Genomic DNA, 21,776 nt, shown 5'->3' with positions numbered 1-21,776 from the left:
AAATAAAAATTACAACAGGACAACATCACAGTGCCCAAGTCAACAATGACATGCTTCTCTCCTAACCACCTTGGCAGCATCTGGAGGTAGTTTAAAAACAGCCTGTTCAACAGAACTTATAAAATACATGGGTGTCAGTGTAAAGTTTAAACCTATCCCTAACTTGGATACAGCAGCATCGTTCAGAGCTTTTTCCGCAAGACTGGTCACAGAGTGTTGAGATGTATAACCCTGCTTTTATGTTTCTGGAATAAACTTTTTCCTGCTGTTTATGGCATTTTTTATTGCTCCCGTTAAATTTCACATGTCTACAATGTCAATTTAAACACGATTTTGGATTAATATATTTTTAATTTTCCCATGGAGAAAAAATTAATGTAACTGATGTAAAATGACATTGGCATGGCACTGATTGTCAAGTATATTTACAAATGATACGTGGTTTAAATTTTTTGACACCGGAGCACTCTACTCAGCAGGTCTGAGAGGTAAATGGGTAAAAGTTGGAACAATTAATGCTGTATCTCCAGCCACGCCAAGCTCTATTCAGTGGGGTGGCTGATCAGAGTAACTTGGTTACTCGAATGAAGATATCATAACCAATCACAAACATTTCCAAATGGTTATGCGCACGCGTAGCTTCGTGATTGTATGACACGTTTGTTGAACCATATTTAGCATGTCTCGTCATTTGGCCACTTGTAGCACTAGTTGATACCTTCACTGACTTTGCATTACTCAGATGTTTTTATTTAAACACAGCATCAATTACTTATTTTTTCATGCTTAGCAAGACACGTTTCAAGAATTTATTCTCACTGCCAAGTGCAATATTTACGTACATATTTTTTATGATGTTTCACAAACAAGCAATGTGAGTCTTAGTTTGCATATGTGTGGTTTTCTACATAAGTGAGGAAGCATAGCACCTGATAACCTCAAAAAGGTGGCTACAATGCAAGAGATGGAGTACATGCAAACAACACACAATATACTTACGTAAATATTTGCACTTGACAATGAGAAAAAATTCTAGAAATGCAGCATGTTAAGCATGAAAAAATATGTAACTGGTGCAGTGCTTCATTGTTTAAATGATGAATGACAGCTGCAGGCTTTCCAAAAACATCAATTATGTTTTATCAAATTAAGTCAAACGTTTCTACTTTCCAGTTAATTACCAGTTCCAGTTATACCGTTGGTTTTTATTAGATAATAAACCTTTATCAGATAATAAACAAGTCTTTAACAAGTATTTTGATGCCTATTTGTGTATACATCAAACATAAAGTGCAAAAATGCAAAGGGGGATCCAATCTGTAACTTTACTGATAAAATGTTGTTTCCCACGTTTTACATTTTCCAACAATGAAAAGAGTAAAGGCGGGGTTCACTATATTACTCTCTCAGTCACGGAAACATTCAAATGCTGAGCAGTTAAGAATGAAATTACCAGTCAGACTGCGACCAAGAAGCATCATCCAGCCAATCTCAAGAAAATGCTGAATTTTTGAAGCACTCGTCAAAAGAAGCCGAACTAATTCCTTGGAAACAAACTCCAACTGACGACAAGTATAATGATAAACTCATAAACAACAGCTAGCCCAGTACATTGAGTGCTGCACTCAGCAGCAGGAAAATCAATATCATGCACAGTATGTCAAACATTGGAACAACAGTTTGGTCTTGACACAGTACCAAAACCAAAGTCCAGAGTGCCATCTCAATCTACTGCTGTGATTTATTTGTGGTAGGTTCCTATGGGATTAAACTGCCGAGGTCATCAGTCCCTAGGCTTACACACTACTTACTCTAACTTAAACTAACTTACGCCAAGGACAATACACAAACCCAGGACTCGAACCTCCGACAGGAGGAGCCGCGCGAACCGTGACAAGTTGCCTCAGATGGCGTGGCTACCCCGCGCAGCTGTGATTTATCTAACTTCGGCAAGTAATGATATGTTCCCTCACCACAGAGGTAAATAATATGTAACTTCGAGTTTCTGCCAACATATAAAATGTTCAGTCTTTTAGGAGACGTCAACCGTACAGAGTAAGACATCTTAACATTTTACACTGTACTGATCTACTCTTGATGCAAATAAAAGGAAATATTATACACGAACCATAAGTTAAGATACAAGACCTTTAAGCCAAGCTTGTTTCCCACACTCATAGTACCCCAATAGCTCATTGCCTAGAGCATGACTGATCAAGTCGAGAGTAACTATAAAACGGTCAAGTTGAGATTAACTGTGAAACTACCGTAATGTTCCTAATAACTTCTTGATGAGTATTGTACTCTACAAACCACATCCTCTTTTCGCCAAATTAAGCAACTTGTGAGACAGAGTGTTACCTTTTTTGGTCACTCTTCGTTCTTTCTCAAGTATACTGCCATCACACAGATTTTTTATTACTCTGTACTTTCAGTCAGTCATACTAGATTTTGCCTTCACAAACAAATTCCTGATCACTAGCGTGTGACCCAATATCCTGAGATATATCCCAAAATTACAAACCTTATTAAATAAAAGAAAGTGACAGTGTTGTTGACTGTGACAGCTCTCACAGGCAAAATCAGTAGGCATGGCATTCCCCTTGGCGATATTCATGAGGAGTAAGTTGCAGGTATTAAGCTTTCTCCTCATCGCCGTCGTCATCATCACAGTAATTACATGAGATAGTTACATTGATATGCAAGCCATCCAAGTGATGCTAAGTAGAAAGGCTGGCAACACGTCATAAACAACACTGGTAACCAAAATCAATACTAGTGTTTAGAATTAAAAAAAAAAAAAAATGTTTTCATTATGTAAATGGCACAAGTTTTGTATGTCCAGTTTCAAGTTTCTCAATACAAAATTAAGTCTGAAATTAATGTAACTGTGTGGATCTGGAAAGAGTTACAATAAGCAAAATAAAAATGTTTCAATAAAACATTAACTGCATTGGTCAACAAATGTGTCAAACAGAACTTTAGTATGATTCACATACAACACGAAATGAAAAATTCTTTGTGGTAGGTGCATTAATAATGTGGACAAGAGAATGGGCAAAAAAATAAAAAATTAAAATTTAAAAAAAATCAGGTAAGTCACTTACGTAGTGATGACACACACAAAAATATTATATGATTAAGAGCCAATTAAAGAAAATGGAAAAAGAATGAGATTTTCACTCTGCAGCGGAGTGTGCAGTCTTATCTGCCAGGAAGTTTCAAAATGTAAAAAGGTGAAATGGAAATAAGAATGTGTTTACACAGGTAAAAATGTCACATAGAGGCATGTGAGGATGGCAATATGACCTAGGTGTTAGGTATGTGAGATTGCAAGACTGATTAAAATTTGGGAGGATGTGAACACGTGAGCGGAAATAAGGAAAATTACACACAATACAACCACAAATAGTACAGAATATTTTGACTAATGGAATAACAAGCTGTTCGAAAAAGTGGTGGCAATACAACAGAGAAAACTATGATATGTTGCATATCCTTTGGACATGAAAACAATAACTGAATATTGGTACAGACTCATGGACTACCAGATTTTTAGTGCAAGTTATGCAACCATCTCCACATGCATGTTATGCAGTCATCCCCACAAGTCAACACAAACTGCATTTACACTTACTAAATCACGGACAAGATTTGCAACATGGCTGTCCCATAGTAGTCGATGTCTAACAGGTAATGACCCTGCAATATAGATGGCAAGGTAACAGGATGAAGCTTTTTCCTCCATAAGCATTTTACAATGCATCAGCAAGAGGCAAGCAGTAGAGTTGATGTACAGAATATATGGACGACAGAGTGTGGTGTTATGAAGATTATGGACAGGACTAACATTATTTGCAAAAACTAACAATAAATAATTATCTACTTGCAGTCTTATGGAAAGGACAGTTGCTACTCACCATGTAGCAGAGATACTGAATCACAGATAGGCACAACAAAAACAATGTCAAAGAAAGCTTTCGGCCAAAAGGGCCATCAGAATAGACGACAGACAACATCTGCATGTGCACACAAAACCACTGTCCCTGGCTGCCAAGGCTAGGACTTTAAGCCAGAAAGGCCTTCATTGGAATTAGACAAAACACACACACACACACACACACACACACACACACACACACACACACACAGGCGCGCGCACAAGTGTGTGTGTGTGTGTGTGTGTGTGTGTGTGTGTGTGGTCTAATTCTGATGAAGGCCTTTTTGGCTGAAAGCTTTGTTTGGCAGTCTTTTTGCAGTGGCTATCTATGACTCAGCATCTCCACTATAGGGTGAGTAGCTTCTATCCTTTTCATATTATCATCATTATTCCATCCTGTATTTTTTACTTGTAATCTGATATGCAGATTACCTTTGCACCCATCTGGGTCACATGTTTCGAGTTTGTAAATTATAGTTTATCCTTGGGCAACTCACAGGAAACCAATCTCTAACCTGTATTGATAAAAGCATGAAAAACCGTCTGAAAATCAACTGTTAAAAATTCAAAGCCAGTAACGGTACTTTTTGAATAAAGTAACCTAAAACCAGTTTGTGGCTTGTTGCTGTACACCATCAACAATTTATTTTATATAACAGCCATGATCTACAACCATGCTATACAGGGTGAGTCAGCAGGAAAGGTACATGCTTTGCGATGTGATAGTATTAGTGATTCTGAACAAAAAACATCATATGGACATATGCACTATTGCAAATGGTTTCCAAGATACAACACGTTTAACATCACTTTCGTGCATTTTTCTTTAATAACTCGAAAACCACACACTCCAACAAAAGTGCGTCTCAGTACACAATCAAAGTAAATTAAATTTGCAACCAAAAAAGGTCCAGTTTATATTTTGTCTAGGACTAAGAGTTTGCATGAAGAGATCACAAGAATATTGGAAACCTCGTGCATCGTGCATGCACTGTAGCTTAAATACCTTTTTGTAGGCCAGTTTGAGGTAGTTCTCCGACTTGGTAGACCACAAGTGTCCTGTATCAAAATGTTCATCTCAACTTCCTCTATACTATTGTGGTACGTTGTAAAAAATAAAATAAATAGAAATTTACATTAAATGTGTTCTATCTTGGAAATCATTTTGGAATAGGGCATATGTCCACATCAAGTTTTCTGTTCAGAATCACTAATGCTATCACCTGTCAAAACACATACCTTTCCTCCTGACTCACTATGTATATGATATTATTAAACATTATATATGAATACACATTGTATCACTATTCCTGTGCTACTTACCTGTACCATCTGGTCACCACTTGATGTGTGTACATTCGATTCGGCGACCCAAAAAACTTTGCAAGACCAAAATCTCCTATCTTGAGAACTCCCTTACTGTTCACAAGGAGATTGTTTGGTTTCAAATCCTAAACAAAATATCAAACAATTACATTAAATATTAATGTTCTACAAAGAATATATTGATAAAAAGGTAAGTACCTGTATTAGCCATTACAACTGCAACAATAAGGATATTGTACACATTAAATGTAAAATACCAATATAATCCAAACAGATCTCACTCTGTTGCTGTTAGTTAACAATTCAGTTGTATAACTGTTATATCTGTATAAATGCAACTAGAAGAGCCATCACTCACAAGTTTACCTTCATCTTTTTCTACCTTCTCCTAAAAAATTGGTGTCATCATGTCAAAAATTGCTGTCAGCATGTCAGCATGTTGTGGTTTTTCCCCACATTGTTTTTTTTGTATTTTCTTATTCAAATCTGATGCAAAATGGGAGAGCACTAGCGAATATTAAAAATATTTGTGAAATAAGGTGCACCTACATTTACAATGTGGATTGAAAATGTGGTTTTCTCAGTGTTTCGCTGTTTTCATACTGGACATCTCCAGCTAGCTGAAGAAGACAGCAACTGGCAATTTCTCTTGAAATTCTGTATGATTATAGCACCAAATAAACAATTTTAAAGAGAATATCGATCAGAGAGTAACCTCCATTATGACAGAAATAGAATTCTTTCCAAAAATATTAATTAACAGATGCTGTTTAAAAGGGTTTCGTCTATGACAATGTGAATAAAGCAGCTGACAATACATGGCATTTAAATAACATTTCAGTTATAAACTATGTCCTGTTTATCTTTTTAGCTGTGTTGACTTGGTCACTCAGGGAATCTTCCATCTTATCTTGACAATTTTAAGAAAAGGACAGATTGCTACTCACCACTTAGTGGAGATGCTGATCTGCAGACAGGCACAACAAAAAGACTCCTAAACAAGTGAGCTTTTGGCCAAAGACCTATCTCTGAAGTAGACAATGCGTACGCACGCACACAGACTGGCCTTGAGAGCCAGAGACTGTGTGTGTGTGGTGTGTGTGTGTGTGTGTGTGTGTGTGTGTGTTTTGTCTACTTCAGAAGCAGTCCTTTAGATCGAAAGCTTACTTGTTTAGAAGTATTTTTGTTGTGCCTGTCTATAACTCAACATCTCCGCTATATAGTGAGTAGCAATCTTTCCTTTTCATAACATTGTTATTATTCCATCCTGGATATTTCATTCAATCTTATCTTGATTTTTTTGACATGGCTTCCTTTGGGTCATTCACTGCCATTCTAGTATTTCTGATTATCCAGAATGAGATTTTCACTCTGCAGTGGGAGTGTGCGCTGATATGAAACTTCCTGACAGGTTAAAACTCTGAGCAGGACCAAGACTCGAACTCAGGACCTTTGCCTTTCGCGGACAAGTGCTCTACCAACTGAGCTACCCAAGCAAGACTCACGACGCATCCTCACAGCTTCGATTCTGCCAGTACCTCGTCTCCTACCTTCCGAACTTCACAGAAGCTCTTCTGTGAACCTTGCAGAAATAGCACTCCTGGAAGACAGTTCACCATGATCTTGTCCTACAAGTTCTTCCTCCCTTGATCACCATTCTTCATACTGTAACGGAATACTATTATTTTGACTTATGAGAATGTTAACAGTCTGCAGTAGATGGAAGAATAAAGAAAACGTAAGTGTTTCGTCACTCCCTTGAGGGATGATGATTAACACCAACGAGCGAGAGTTTAGTTATATACTGTCATCAGGGATCTCCATGCTTGTGTTCATCTGTTTGGTTCCAATATCTGTGAAATTCCATGCACCAAAAGCTAGAAAGATTTACTTCAACCACTATGTGTGAAGCAGGCAATATCATAACCAATGTTGAACTGTGTTATTAGCTGCTGTAGTCACCCACACAAAAAATTATTTATGCCGAGTACTTACAATGATGTTACAAGGACCAGTTTAAGCTTCACGAGTGTTAAGTGATCTAGACTGAGAAGGAAAAACATGGAATTAACACGAAATTATATGCATGAAATAGAAGTGTCATTTTATTGAAAATATGTTGATTTAAGAACATCTCAATGGATGCTGAACAATCACAAACAGCAGTGCCAATTTAGTATTATAAAACTGTCATCTATTGTATGTCACTGGCAGTCGAAATATTTATTAAGTCTGCAAGACAAAAGTTTGCAATTTTAGATTTGATCCTTGGCTCCATGCCAGAGCGTCACGTGCTATAATATAGTAAAAACACACAGTGAATTTCAGCTCTATTTAAGCATTTAAAATGAAATACCTTTTTTGCAATGGTATATATCTTTTACCACCGATGTGGTTAATAAAGCTGATGTGAATGATATAGCATAGCCTCCAGGGGGCAAAAAAAAAAAAAAAAAAAAAAAAAAAAAGAGTATAAATAAGTTATTGATATTCAACAATGGAAGCGTGATCTGCGCTCTCAGAATAGCAATTTGTATTACGATCTTTGTCCTTTTTGTAGAAGAAGAGTGAGCGTATTTTATTTTTTGTTTCATTGTCTTATCGATCCTGATGTTCTAGCTGACGAACGCTTATTGTTCACGGTCTGTAACTGGTACAATTATCTGTAGTAATAATAGCATTTTGTTCAATATATATGAAATTAATTATGGCAATATGCATTTTTGTCAGTAGCAAGTACCTATCCTGCATATAATTCAGTTACGTAACAATTAAATGTTGCCCTGGCCATTTTGTGTAGGCTCATTATTGTAGCAACGCCACTGATGACAAAAATCATATAAGTTCTTTTAACGGTCACTTAATGCTAAACGTATTAAAAAGAATAATCTCAATAAACTGAAAACGGCGTCTTGTAATATTTTCCAATTCATATCAGGCCAGAGGTACAGTTTTTTTATTAATAGTAGTATCTATAAATGTGTACGCTGCCACTACACATAGGCAACTATCCTGGAGCATCGAGCCTCACAGAAAAAATAATTAATCACTGTGTTTAATGGATTATTGTGCAATATTAAAGAAAGATTTTTAATCCATTGTGAGTAAGATGGATGTCTTCATGTTGGGATACATATGATATTTCTGGTGATAGCACCATGAGAAAAATTAGCCATGGCTTTTAACAAACATTTCATACAATAGGAATAATGGCACAGTTAGCGTTGTATGAAGCAGTATTCAAATTAAATTCATTTTAAAAATTACGCGATAATGAAAAAGCTGTGCAGTATCATGATATAATTTTCAGTTATTGGACTTAAATTTTATCCGCATTAAAATTATGTTTGCAAGAACATTATAGCTAACAAACTTCAGAAGCAAAATTTCTACATATCTTACTTCATTTTACACTCAGTGTAGCAAACATTATATATCAGAAGGCTGTTTGATTTCTGTTCCAATAGATCTTATATTTTTTCTTCACGACAGTCAAAGTGAATATTAATAAACAAGATATATTTTACGTTTAACATTTCTCCTCCATTCTTTATTAACAACAATTCTCAACCCAAATGCTCACAGAAGAAGTCCAATACCCATTACTGTGTATAGTCTTATATCTTTCAAAGACCAAATTTCAGACAGACAATGCCCTTTGTATCAAATTTTATGACTGCTTAACATTGCAATATAAAAATATAGTTGTAATGAAGCGGGCAAAAAGCAATACAAATGTCTCAAAAATAAGATCGACAGGAAGTGCAAAATAGCTAAGCAGGGATGGCTAGAGGACAAATGTAAGGATGCAGAGGCATATATCACTAAGGTTAAGATAGATACTACATACAGGAAAATTAAAGAGATCTTTGGAGAGAAGAGAACCAATTGTATGAATCACAAAAGCTCAGATGGAAAACCAGTGCTAAGCAAAGAAGGGACAGCAGAAAGGTGGAAGGAGTATACAGAGGGTTTATACAAGGGCGATGTAGTTGAGGGCAATATTATGGAAGAGGATGAAGATGAAATGGGAGATATGATATTGCGTGAAGAGTTTGACAGAGCACTAAAAGATCTAAGTCGAAACAAGGCCCCGGGTGTAGACAACATTCCATTAGAACTACTGATAAACTTGGCAAAGCCAGCCCTGACAAAACTCTACCCTTTTGTGAGCAAGATGTATGAGACAGGCGAAATACCCTAAGACTTCAAGAAGAATATAATAATTCCAATCCCAAAGAAAGCAAGTGCTGACAGTTGTGAAACTTACTGAACTATCAGTTTAATAAGTCAGTCATGGTTGCAAAATACTAATATGAATTCTTTACAGACAAATGGAAAAACTGGTAAAAGCCGACCTCGGGGAAGATCATTTTGGACTCTGTAGAAATGTTGGTACACATGAGGCAATACTGACCCTAAGACTTATCTTAGAAGATAGATTAAGGAAAGACAAACCTATGTTTCTAGCATTTGTAGACTTAGAGAAAGCTTTTGACAATGTTGACTCAAATATTCTCATTCAAATTCTAAAGGTGACAGCAGTCAAATACAGGGAGCAAAAGGCTATTTACGATTTGTACAGAAACCAGATGGCAGTTATAAGAGTCAAGGGGCACAAAAGGGAAGCAGTGGTTGAGAAGGGAGTGAGACAGGGTTTTAGCCTAACTCCTATGTTATTCAATCTGTATACTGAGCAAGCAGAGAAGCGAAAGAAAATTTTGGAGTAGGAATTAAAATCCATGGAGAAGAAATAAAAACTTTGAGGTTTGCCAATGACATTGCAATTCTGTCAGAGACAGCAAAGGACCTGGAAGAACAGTTGAACGGAATGGACAGTGTCTTGTCCGACAGCCGTGTCATCCTCGGTGGAGGATGCGGATAGGAGGTGCATGGGGTCACCACACCGCTCTCCCGGTCGTTATGATGGTATTCTTGACCGAAGCTGCTACTATTCAGTCGAGTAGCAGCTCCTCAGTTGGCATCACGAGGCTGAGTCCACCCCGAAAAATGGCAACAGCGCATGGCGGCCTGGATGGTCATCCATCCAAGTGCCAACAACACCCGATAGCGCTTAACTTCGGCGATCTCTCGGGAACCGGTGTATCCACTGCTGCAAGGCAGTTGCCCATACGATGAACATCAACAAAAGAAAAATGAGGATAATGGAATGTAGTCAAATTAAAGCAGGTGATGCTGAGGGAATTAAATTAGGAAATGAGACACTTAATGTAGCAGATGATTTTTGCTATTTGAGGAGCAAAATAACAGGTGATGGTTGAAGTAGAGAGGATATAAAATGTACACTGACAATGGCAAGGAAAGCATTTCTGAAGAGAAATTTGTTAACATCGAGCATAGATTTAAGTGTCAGGAAGTCTTTTCTGAAAGTATTTGCATGGAGTGTAGCCATGTATGGACGTGAAACATGGATCATAAATAGATTGGACAAGAAAAGTACAGAAGCATTCAAAATGAGGTGCTACAGAAGAATGCTGAAGAGTAGATGGATAGATCATGTAACTAATGAGGTGGTAGTGAACAGAATCGGAGAGAAGACGAATTTGTGGCACAACTAGACTAGAAGAAGGGATCAGTTGGTAGGACACATTCTGAGGCATCAAGAGATCATCATTTTAGTATTGGAGGGAAATGAAGAGGGTAAAAATTGTAGATGGAAAACAAGGCACGAATACACTAAACATATTTAGAAGGATGTAGGTTGCAGTAGTTACTCAGAGATGAAGAAGCTTGCACAGGATAGAGTAGCATGGAGAGTTGCATTGAACCAGTATCTGAACTGAAGACCACAACAACAAAAACAACATTGCAAGTCACATACTGCCATCTGTCAGCCAACAGATACACTCCATTGTTCCTGCTTACTGTCATAGTTGCAATGTTTCCCAACTCAGTTAGCAGGATAGAGTAGCATGGAGTGCTGCATCGAAACAGTCTCTGAACTGAAGACCACAACAACGAAAACAACAACATTGCAAGTCACATACTGCCATCTGTCAGCGAACAGATACACTCTGTTGTTCCTGCTTACTGCCATAGCTGCAATGTTTCCCAACGCCACCCACCATGCGTGTCTCAGTGTTTAGCTGGCATGAATCACACAATTCATAAATAAAAACTGGGAATACTCGCATATCAAGATCTGATCTTGTGTGCAGGGAGGGTGAACCATAGCTCCCTATCAAGAAAAAAGGGAAAATAATATATTTCAGGAATGTTTATTCAACAGTCTGTAAATACACAAAAAATAACTTTTTGAAGAAAGGAAGTTTTTAAATATCACACCAAAATACAAATTACACTCATGAGATACTTTAACATTTTCACTACTTTTGTAGATACTATTAAAATTGTATCTTTCACTTTTCTAAACATTTCATTGTTTATATCAGAGTAAGGGGACAAAGTTTCCAAGGGCTTTTTAAGTTGATAATTGAAAGTTAAAAGTTTTGTTAATATACACATTGAAAGTGATTTTTTTTACCTTTAACATTATTTACAAAGCAAGCTACAATAAATTTTGTATAGAAATACAATAATATACTACAATGTATCACTTCAGTATCATACATTTCTATACAGTGGAGCGTGCTAAATTGCTGATTTGGAAATGAAATAAAAAATGAACCCTTAGAAACTTACACTTTTATTTTCCTCATACTGGACAATAATGGAAGTTTCTAAATACACTACTGGCCATTAAAATTGCTACACCACGAAGATGACGTGCTACAGATGCAAAATTTAAATGACAGGAAGAAGATGCTGTGATATGCAAGTGATTAGCTTTTCAGAGCATTCACACAAGGCTGACGCCGGTGGCGACACCTACAACGTGCTGACATGAGAAAAGTTTCCAACCAATTTCTCATACACAAACAGCAGTTGACCGGCGTTGCCTGGTGAAACGTTGTCGTGATGCCTCTTGTAAGGAGGAGAAATGCGTACCATCACGTTTCCGACTTTGATAAAGGTCGGATTGTAGCCTATTGCGATTGCGGTTTATGGTATCGCGACATTGCTGCTCGCGTTGGTCAAGATCCAATGACTGTTAGCAGAATATGGAATCGGTGGGTTCAGGAGGGTAATACAGAATGCCGTGCTGGATCCCAATGGCCTCGTATCACTAGCAGTTGAGATGACAGGCATCTTATTCGCATGGCTGTAACGGATCGTGCAGCCACGTCTCGATCCCTTAGTCAGCAGATGGGGACGTTTGCAAGACAACAACCATCTACACGAACAGTTCAACGGTATTTGCAGCAGCATGGACTATCAGCTCGGAGACCATGGCTGCGGTTACCCTTGACGCTGCATCACAACCAGAAGCGCCTGCGATGGTGTTCTCACAGACGAACCTGGGTGCACGAATGGCAAAATGTCATTTTTTCGGATGAATCCAGGTTCTGTTTACAGCATCATGATGGTCGCATCCATGTTTGGCGACATCGCAGTGAACGCACATTGGAAGCTTGTATTCGTCATCGCCATACTGGCGTATCACCTGGCATGATAGTGTGGGGTGTCATTGGTTACACGTCTCGGTCACCTCTCGTTTGCATTGACGGCACTTTGAATAGTGGACGTTACATTTCAGATGTGTTACGACCCGTGACTCTACCCTTCATTCGATCTCTGCGAAACCCTACATTTCAGCAGGATAATGCACGACCGCATGTTGCAGGTCCTGTACGGGTCTTTCTGGATACAGAAAATGTTGGACTGCTGGCCTGGCCAGCACATTGTCCAGATCTCTCACCAAATGATAACGTTTGGTCAATGGTGGCCGAGCAACTGGCTCGTCACATTACGCCAGTCACTACTCTTTATGAACTGTGGTATCGAGTTGAAGCTACATGGGCAGCTGTACCTGTACGCGCCATCCAAGCTCTGTTTGACTCAATGCCCAAGTGTATCAAGGCCGTTATTATGGCCAGAGGTGGTTGTTCTGGGTACTGATTTCTCAGGATCTATGCACCCAAATTGCGTGAAAATGTAATCACATGTCAGTTCTAGTATAATATATTTGTCCAATGAATACCCGTTTATCATCTGCATTTCTTCTTGGTGTTGCAGGTTTAATGGCCAGTAGTGTACATGGTTTGAACAGTGTATCTGGCAAATGTCTACCTTCACAAACCACACACTGCCACAGCCATTTTCTGAAATTCTCATCCACTCTTTCAAGCATGTCTTATAGTGTGCCTGCAATTTCAGCCTCAATATTGTTCTGTAAGACTTCCAGGTTGTTGGGATGGTTGTAATGCACCTTTAACTTATGGTAACCCAAAGAAAAAAATCACATGGGGCTAAGTCCATTGCTTGTGTGGGTCACTTGAGATCCCCCATCCGAGAGATAAGCCTTCCAGGAAACATTCGCCTCAGAAAATTACTGTGTGCCGGACCGAGGCTCGAACTCAGGACCTTCGCCTTTCGCGGCCAACTGCTCTACCAACTGAACTACCCAAGCACGACTCACAACCCGTCTTCATACATTCAATTCTGCCAGTACCTCGTCTCCTACATTCCAAACTTCACAGAAGCTCTTCTGCAAACCTTGCAGAACTAGCACTCCTGGAAGAAAGGATATTGCAGAGACATGGCTTAGCCACAGCTGGGGGATGTTTCCAGAATGAGATTTTCACTCTGCAGTGGAGTGTGCGCTGATATGAACACAGTTTTAGTCTGCCAGGGTGAAAATCTCATTCTGGAAACATCCCCCAGGCTGTGGCTAAGCCATGTCTCCACAATATCCTTTCTTCCAGCACTAGTTCTGCAAGGTTTGCAGAAGAGCTTCTGTGAAGTTTGGCATGTAGGAGACAAGGTACTGGCAGAATTGAAGCTGTGAGGACGGGTCGTGAGTCGTGCTTGGGTAGCTCAGTGGTAGAGCACTTGCCCGTGAGATTTTCACTCTGCAGCGGAGTGTGCACTGATATGAACACAGTTTTAATCTGCCAGGAAGTTTCATATCAGCACACGCTCTGCTGCAGAGTGAAAATCTCATTCTGGGAACATCCCCCAGCTGTGGCTAAGCCATGTCTCTGCAATATCCTTTCTTCCAGGAGTGCTAGTTCTGCAAGGTTCGCAGAAGAGCTTCTGTGAAGTTTGGAATGTAGGAGACGAGGTACTGGCAGAAATGAAGCTGTGAGGATGGGTCGTGAGTCGTGCTTGGGTAGCTCAGTTGGTAGAGCACTTGCCCGAGTTCAAGTCTCAGTCCGGCACACAGATTTAATCTGCCAGGAAATTTCATGTGAAAGAATATCTTCCTTTTTTCAGTAGTCTTTTTCCACTCTACCACATATTCTATCAGGAGCCATATAGCTGTGACCAAGAATAAGGAAATAATATACCAGTTCATTAAATGTTCTTTCTCTCATGAAGGGCATTAGTGTCAATTTTTAAGTGGTACAGAAGTCATAAAATAAATGCATTTCATTAGGACCAATTTCTGGCTGGCACACTTCAAGGTTTCTGAGAAAATCGAATAGAGCAGAGACTACTTTGTTGCATCAGTTTGGTCCTTCTGTTTTAAGCCCAGTATAAAAAGCAATCCTTTCCACTGTCTGTGTTCAGGAATGAATCAGAATGCACAAACTGCATACTCAAACCTGCCTTGAACAGAATACTTTCCCTACAGAGAGCCATGGTATTGGCTAATGCTATTGTATTTCAAAACATTACTTTAATCACATTTGAACAATGGAAAGTACACGGAGTATCAATAATATTATGAAAAGAATAGACTGCTATTCACTGGAAAGATGACATGTTGAGTTGCAGACAGGCACAACGGAAAGACAGTTACACATTGAGCTTTCGGCTGAAGCCTTATACAGAAAAGAAAATGAACACATTTGCACACACACGCACACCTCACACACACACATGACCAACATCTCCAGCTACTGTGGCCAAAATGGAATTCTGCCGTAGGAGCGGACATTCTGCAGCGGTTAAACACTTATCTATCAGTGCTGAAATGGATGTATGTGAGGGTTTATTTTTTCAAAGGTATGTTCTTAAGCTGCTTGAGTGTACTCAGGATTTCAATTTTCTGTTAAAATAATAAAACTTGGAACTCTATGTTAAAGGCTCAATCTGTAAATAAAGAAGACCAGGTATTTTTTCAATTATGAATGTATGAAAATACCTTGTCTTATAAATCTCCAGAATAGGAAAATCTGCATTATGTCTTTTGGTTAGGAGTGTGTACTAATCAATGGCTTACTCAAAACATGAGGAATGTTTTTGTTAAGCCAAACAGATTCCAATTCAGTTGCCAAAATATTGGGAGAACAGAAGTCACTTCAGACAAAGGCCTGCATAACTGAGCAAGCTTATCATACTTTGAGTACAAAATATCCCCACCACATAGCTTGTGCAGGGTGTAAACAAACTGGTGTGCTACTTACAATGCTCCTCGTTTTTATAGAGATCTGTACCATGCTACCAATCCAAAGAGTTAAGCTAACACCACTACATTCCAAAAATGTCAGCAATCCACTGCCACATTAAATGAACCCATTGGTTGTGAAGTGCTTGCTTTTTAAAATGACCCATGGGACACACAAAATAGTAAGGTAGAAATGCAAGGAGCATTGTGCCCTAGTTCTATTACAATGGAACGCTAGAGTTCTTCACTGTGTTTTGCTGAATGCATCAATACCATCCCTTTACATTTATACAGTTCCTCATAAATGAATGCCAAACAGCAAAAACTACAAACCTCTAGACATTTCCTTACTGTGCTGTCAGTGTTAATCTTCTACAATGTTTCACATTAACATTCTCACTTCTTGACATTTGTAAGCAGAGATAAAACAATAGTTGCTAAATTTAACACCAAAGTACAATGTCTTTTATATGCTGATAATGAGAGAAGAGTGGAAGGGCAGTTAGCAAGTTTACCATTTTATTCATGTCGAGATCATAGGAGAGAAATTCACGCTAGACAAGGATGGGGAAGGAAATAACTCATGATATCTCACAAAGGGAGCAGATCAGCATTCCTGACATGATTTCACAATAAAAAGCCTAAATCTGAATGGCTGGAAGTGGATCTGAACCACACTTCTCTGCGATACAAATTCAGTGCTACAACCACTGCATAATTCCACTCAGTGCCAGTACTGTGTGTGTGTGTGTGTGTGTGTGTGTGTGTGTGTGTGCGTGCCCTTGTGTTCATGTGTGTTTTAACTGTACTACATGTAAAGAGAGTGTTGGGTCCAGTAGTCTATTGGTAAAGTGCGTGCCTGGAAACCAAAAGCTCACAGAATCGAATCCCAGTCAGAACATGGAATATTTCATGTTACTCTTACCCACTTCTCAGTTATGTGAAGATTTCCCAGAAAGAACACGTGGTTTGGATTTAATGTTAAACTGTAGATCACCTTCCCCTGGTGAGAGTACTGGGTTTGTGGTGTCCCAATGAAAAACTTGCACCAGGCCTCTGAGCAAGACAGAATAATAATAATAATAATAATAATAATAATAATAATAATAGTCATTATTCTTTTCATCAAATAAGTGAATTTTATAACAAGCATGAGCCAGGTGCTGACAGTCAAGGCAGTCAAGACAAAAGAACACAAAAAGGGTACTACCAGAAAGTGAATTAAAGTGAACTAAGGGAGAGGGGGGGGGGGGGCATGTTGTTTGTTTGTGCTATTTTCAGGAGATATGAAAGCTTGTATACTCACAGATCTTAGAGACTAAGAAGTGATTAGCTGCTGGGCAAAGAATTTCCAGATGATGAAAACTGGAAGACAGAAGATTAAATACCTTTCAATTTGAAAAGAAAGCATAGGGTGCAAAACTCAAATAGGAAAAATATGTAATAGAAAGAGCCACAAATAAAATATGCTTGTTCCTCATAATTTCAATAAGATATAATTGTATGTAATTGTGCCAGAAAAGCAAACTATTTTCAAAACAAGCATCTGAAATATCACTGATGCCTCCAGTACAACTGAAATGTCATTATTTCCCAACAACAAAATAAATGCATTTTGAACATTCAGGGGGAAAAGGAATGTCTTTAGAGCCATGTATCAATGGAGTCTTTGACAGAAATATTTCTTTAATGTACAACCAAAGGCAAATTTCTGAGGAAAAAATTATATAACATCAAAGTTATTTGAGAAAAATGGTTAATTCATTTTAATATGTCTCTGGTGATCAAGTCTCAATGCTAGGTAGAACCACTTATTTTAAAGAAATGCATTATTATAATACGCACCAATTGGGCTAATGCTTACCACTGCTGAAATAAGGTAAATTCTTTACTTACACACTTGGTACTTGGAGCAGAAATTAAAGAGACTGAAGTATTTGTTATTTCTGAGGAAATTTCAGACATTTCTTCAGTATTCATGCCAAAGATTTTCTTCTCTTTTCGTTTCCCTGTATTGCACATGAAAGAATCTCAGTACTTCCAGTGAATGTAGTATGTGTACTGAATACAGTGAAGTGAGGTATCCAAGTTATTTTCCTAGTCTTCACTTGGTCTACCAGTGTGAATAAATTACATAAAATTATTTAAAATATGTGCTAATAGAAAGTCTTCCTTACACATTAAATGGAACTGGTCTATTTTCTTCCTATTTTAAGCAGCAGTATTTCCAAATAGCTTTGCCATTTCTGAATTTTATGGTACAACTGCACCTAAATGAAATGCAAGCTTGTTTATTCACATCTTAGCATCAGGAACAGAAACAATATCCAAAGAAAGCAGTTACAAATGTACAGGGAGCATCATCAACTGATGATACCACTATTTTACTACAGAACTTACAACTCTTCAACCAGAAACAAAACCACAACACGACACAACAGTGATTTTGTTTGGTGATCTATATAATGACCCTGCACTAGATTCAAAGTGCAGTATATAAAAACCTGATTTATTCAATACCTTGTCAACTCTTAATCCAAATCCTGGCATAAAACATCGAAACACACACACATCCCAAACATTTCAGCAGCAATTGCTCACCCAAGATTTATGGACCCCTCCATGAACCATATTGAGAGAAAAATAGAATTTGTGGATCATGCAGGTGAAAACATTATGTTAAAACTACAAATGAGATACATTCAGACCTTTAATTACTGTTGTTACACCCTACTGTTATTGTTGCAAATTAATTCTACATTTGAAAAAATGAAGCAGCCAAGGAAATATATAAAGTAGGTCCTATCATGACAGCTATATAATCTGGAAAGGATTATGGTAAAAGGTCTCAAATAGAAGAAGGAACATTTTGGATAATTTGTAAACTGCAAAAAAAATGTTGCAAATTGTTTTTTTTTAGCAATCTAAAACATTCCAAGGAGATAAAAAGCATCAAAGAAATTAACTTGTTCCCTTTAAAAACTGGGACTTTCACAAATCAGTCCTTAAGTATCTCAACCAAATAATGATAGATATAACAACAGCTACACTTATGACACAGTATGAAACCAGTTACAGAAAAACCAATTATCAAACAAAACTCAAATTGAACCACACAGTGCAGTTCACTTGTCTTAGGCTGTGGCAATAAATCCAATGTCATAGCAACTAATGAAATAATGATGCACCAATGAGAAGCTTTTTAAGTGGAAATTTTTTATATGCTGATCACATGTATTATGAATTTTTTTCTTACCCTGTGTAGGATCCAGTGCAAATGAAGATGTTCTAACCCCTGAAGAGTCATAAGCATGTATGCCTTGATATTTGCTGGTGTCATTACAATAGTGTTATCTCTTATTACAATTTCTAGATCAGTATCCATGAAGTCAAAGACTAGTGAAACATTAGACCTATGGCCAAATACATCTGTAAGAAAACAAACATCTTGCTAAATTGATCACAGATACGCAAATGCCTTTATGCTATTACTCCAACTAATCATACATCATCAATACATTGTTTGAAAATTCTAGATAACATGTTACCGAAAAAAAGAGAATTTCTAAGGATGCAAAGAGAAATAATCCTGAGATTAATAGTTGACGTGAAAATCCAGATATATGCCCAATGAAGACACAAGTTGATTCAGATGCTGCTCAGTTGAATAATGATAATTTGTTTCTGTGCACTTCAAATAAAAAAGAAGAAAATATCAAAGAAGTTGGAAGGTAAGTGTCAAACTGAAAACAGTAATGAAATTAACAGACAGGTGGTAAATTATATGGAATATAAAGCTATAACTAGGTTGGACAAAAAGAAGCAGAAATAAGATGTTAGTTCTATTTTACAACAAAGACAAAACTATTTTACATTTCCTTCTCCTTTAGCACCCATTTGAAAATGAAGTATGTACGACTCTGAAGATAGTATCTTTGCAGATATGTTTGGTGGGCTTCAAGCTGCATTTTATTAATTACACAAAAGATAAATTTCCTGTCAGCTGTATGTTTCAAATGAAAGGCAGCCTTTTAGTTAAAATATTCATTTGAGTGGAAATTTATCTAATACGATTAATTTTTATAAGTTAATACAATAATAGAACTGATGATCAAAATCTTCGCAGACCATGGTGTATCATAATGAAACCAATTCTAACATTTCATCTACTTTCAGATCTCAAATCGTTTCTTCAGAAGATCAAGAGCACTGGGTAGAGTAAAGAAAATGTATCTTGAGGAGGGCGGAAAGTTGCATAACTACCTTAACTTAAAGAAACAAAGGAACAAGTTTGGATTGATGGAAAGAAAGCAGTAATGAGGGATTTTTTAAATAATAAGCACAAGCAAACAAATAACACAAACACTTAGAAAAGTTAATAAGTCTGAGTAACCATACTCCTGGAGAAGCTGTTGCAGTTGCTACAACTAAAACATAGTTTATCCTATGCGCAATGAGTAATCATAAAAGCTGAATACTACTGTATTTCTTATTTAGCAGCTCACTATAAATGATATTTTCTCTCCTTACCACAATCCAAATGAGATTTTTTTTACACCAATATCTTTTCACACTTTGCCACGTCTTTTATATATGCACATATACATTTCAATACAGGAATCAGTTTCACAAGTTTGTGATTTAATATTTTCTTGGAAATGTGTCTGTATGCATTATTCATTCATCATATTGCATGCCTCTTCCACTTTCCCACCCTCATGAATGATGGGTAGAGCTGTAATCAGACATGCTAATAAATCTCTACACTCCATATTATATTTTCAAATCTACAAGATACTGTAAAATCCTGTAATACACTGTAAATGCCAAGCCACCTGCATAAAGGCCAGAGATGGACCAAAGCATTACTGACTTGTTAAATTTGTGAATCTGCTTTTTCTCTTAAATAAATCATCCAATTTTTCTAAAACTGTAATCATTTGTTTGTCCGTACATATACATCACATCTACCAATTACAGTCCCATTCAAATTAATTCCTTTGTGGTGCATTTTTTTTAAGTGCACATTTTTTCTCTGTCAATTAAAACTGGGGGCTGCTAATTGTTCTGGAAATTAGTGCAGTGAAGCAGCTTTGTCACTGACTGTTGAAACCACAGGATTATACCGCTTGTGATGGATAAGATCTTGCCTGGTTGTAATCTTGACCCATTCATGTACAACCAAATTCAAGCTACATAATGTACGAAGTAATTTTTCCATGTGTACCAAAATTTACTGTTCCAAATACTGATATCGTTATTCTATGTGGAAGCAACTGTTTAACACAAGGGATTAAACTTGCAGTTCAGTTAGTTAATTACAATAATCAGCACTGTTACATAAAAATAAGATGAATGACTACTCAGTTTGAATTTTTCAAATAACTGCATTGCACAGGAGCAGTTAGACATTTGTTTGTGACAATGTTGTACTCCCTTATGAGTCACAGACCTCACCATGGTGTGATGACTTGCCTACAGGAACAACATAGGTAACTATACCACACTCAAGGAGTACCTGCAGAGAGGCCCAGAATAACATAGTTTCTGAAGAGGGACAGCAGTCTAGACACCAGACTGATCTGGCCTTTGTAACGTTAGCCAACATTTGTTAGTTCTGTAGATAGCTGAAAGCAAGTGTAAACTACAGTTGTACATTTCCTGATGGCATACAGTCATACTGCATGGTTTACTGATGACATCCCCTTAAGCAAAATGTTCTGGAGGTAATATACCCCACTATTTGTATCTCTGAGCAGTGAATGCTCTGGGGGATATCATCAAGGGGGGAGGGGGGACCTAGTACTGCACTATAGATCAATGTACGGATTGTTAGACTCCATAATCAAGTAGGCAAGGAAAGTATCCAAAGAGAGAAATGGATACACTGAAGTTAAAGGGTATCCAAGAAGAACCTCCTCTGTTGACTTCGGCACAGCCTGGGGGATAAATAGTTGTTTTGTTAGTATCCCCCCACATAGTTGCTGCCAAAAAACATTGTCGTTAGTATTGTGTTGTGCAGTTGGTCCAGTACTGCATTGTTTTATTTTTTAACCCATGGCTGATGTAAGTGGACACAGTTACAATTTTGATGAG

The 21,776-nt window shown here is 37.6% G+C and overlaps 1 protein-coding gene across 2 annotated transcripts in view; it reads right to left on the bottom strand.

Annotated features, from left to right (window-relative positions):
- Positions 1-21,776, bottom strand: part of LOC126095045 (cyclin-dependent kinase 7) — a 68,173-nt gene that overhangs the window by 28,858 nt on the left and 17,539 nt on the right. For both annotated transcript variants that reach the window (XM_049909719.1, XM_049909720.1), the window contains exons 4-5: positions 18,937-19,109; positions 5,264-5,391 (exon numbers count right to left, since the gene is read on the bottom strand). In XM_049909719.1, coding sequence (XP_049765676.1) covers positions 5,264-5,391; positions 18,937-19,109 — 301 coding nt within the window. The remainder of the gene's footprint in view (positions 1-5,263; positions 5,392-18,936; positions 19,110-21,776) is intronic.

Source organism: Schistocerca cancellata, chromosome 8 (genome assembly GCF_023864275.1).
Source record: "Schistocerca cancellata isolate TAMUIC-IGC-003103 chromosome 8, iqSchCanc2.1, whole genome shotgun sequence".
NCBI lineage: Eukaryota > Metazoa > Arthropoda > Insecta > Orthoptera > Acrididae > Schistocerca > Schistocerca cancellata.
This window is presented reverse-complemented; position numbering and strand designations above follow the sequence as displayed.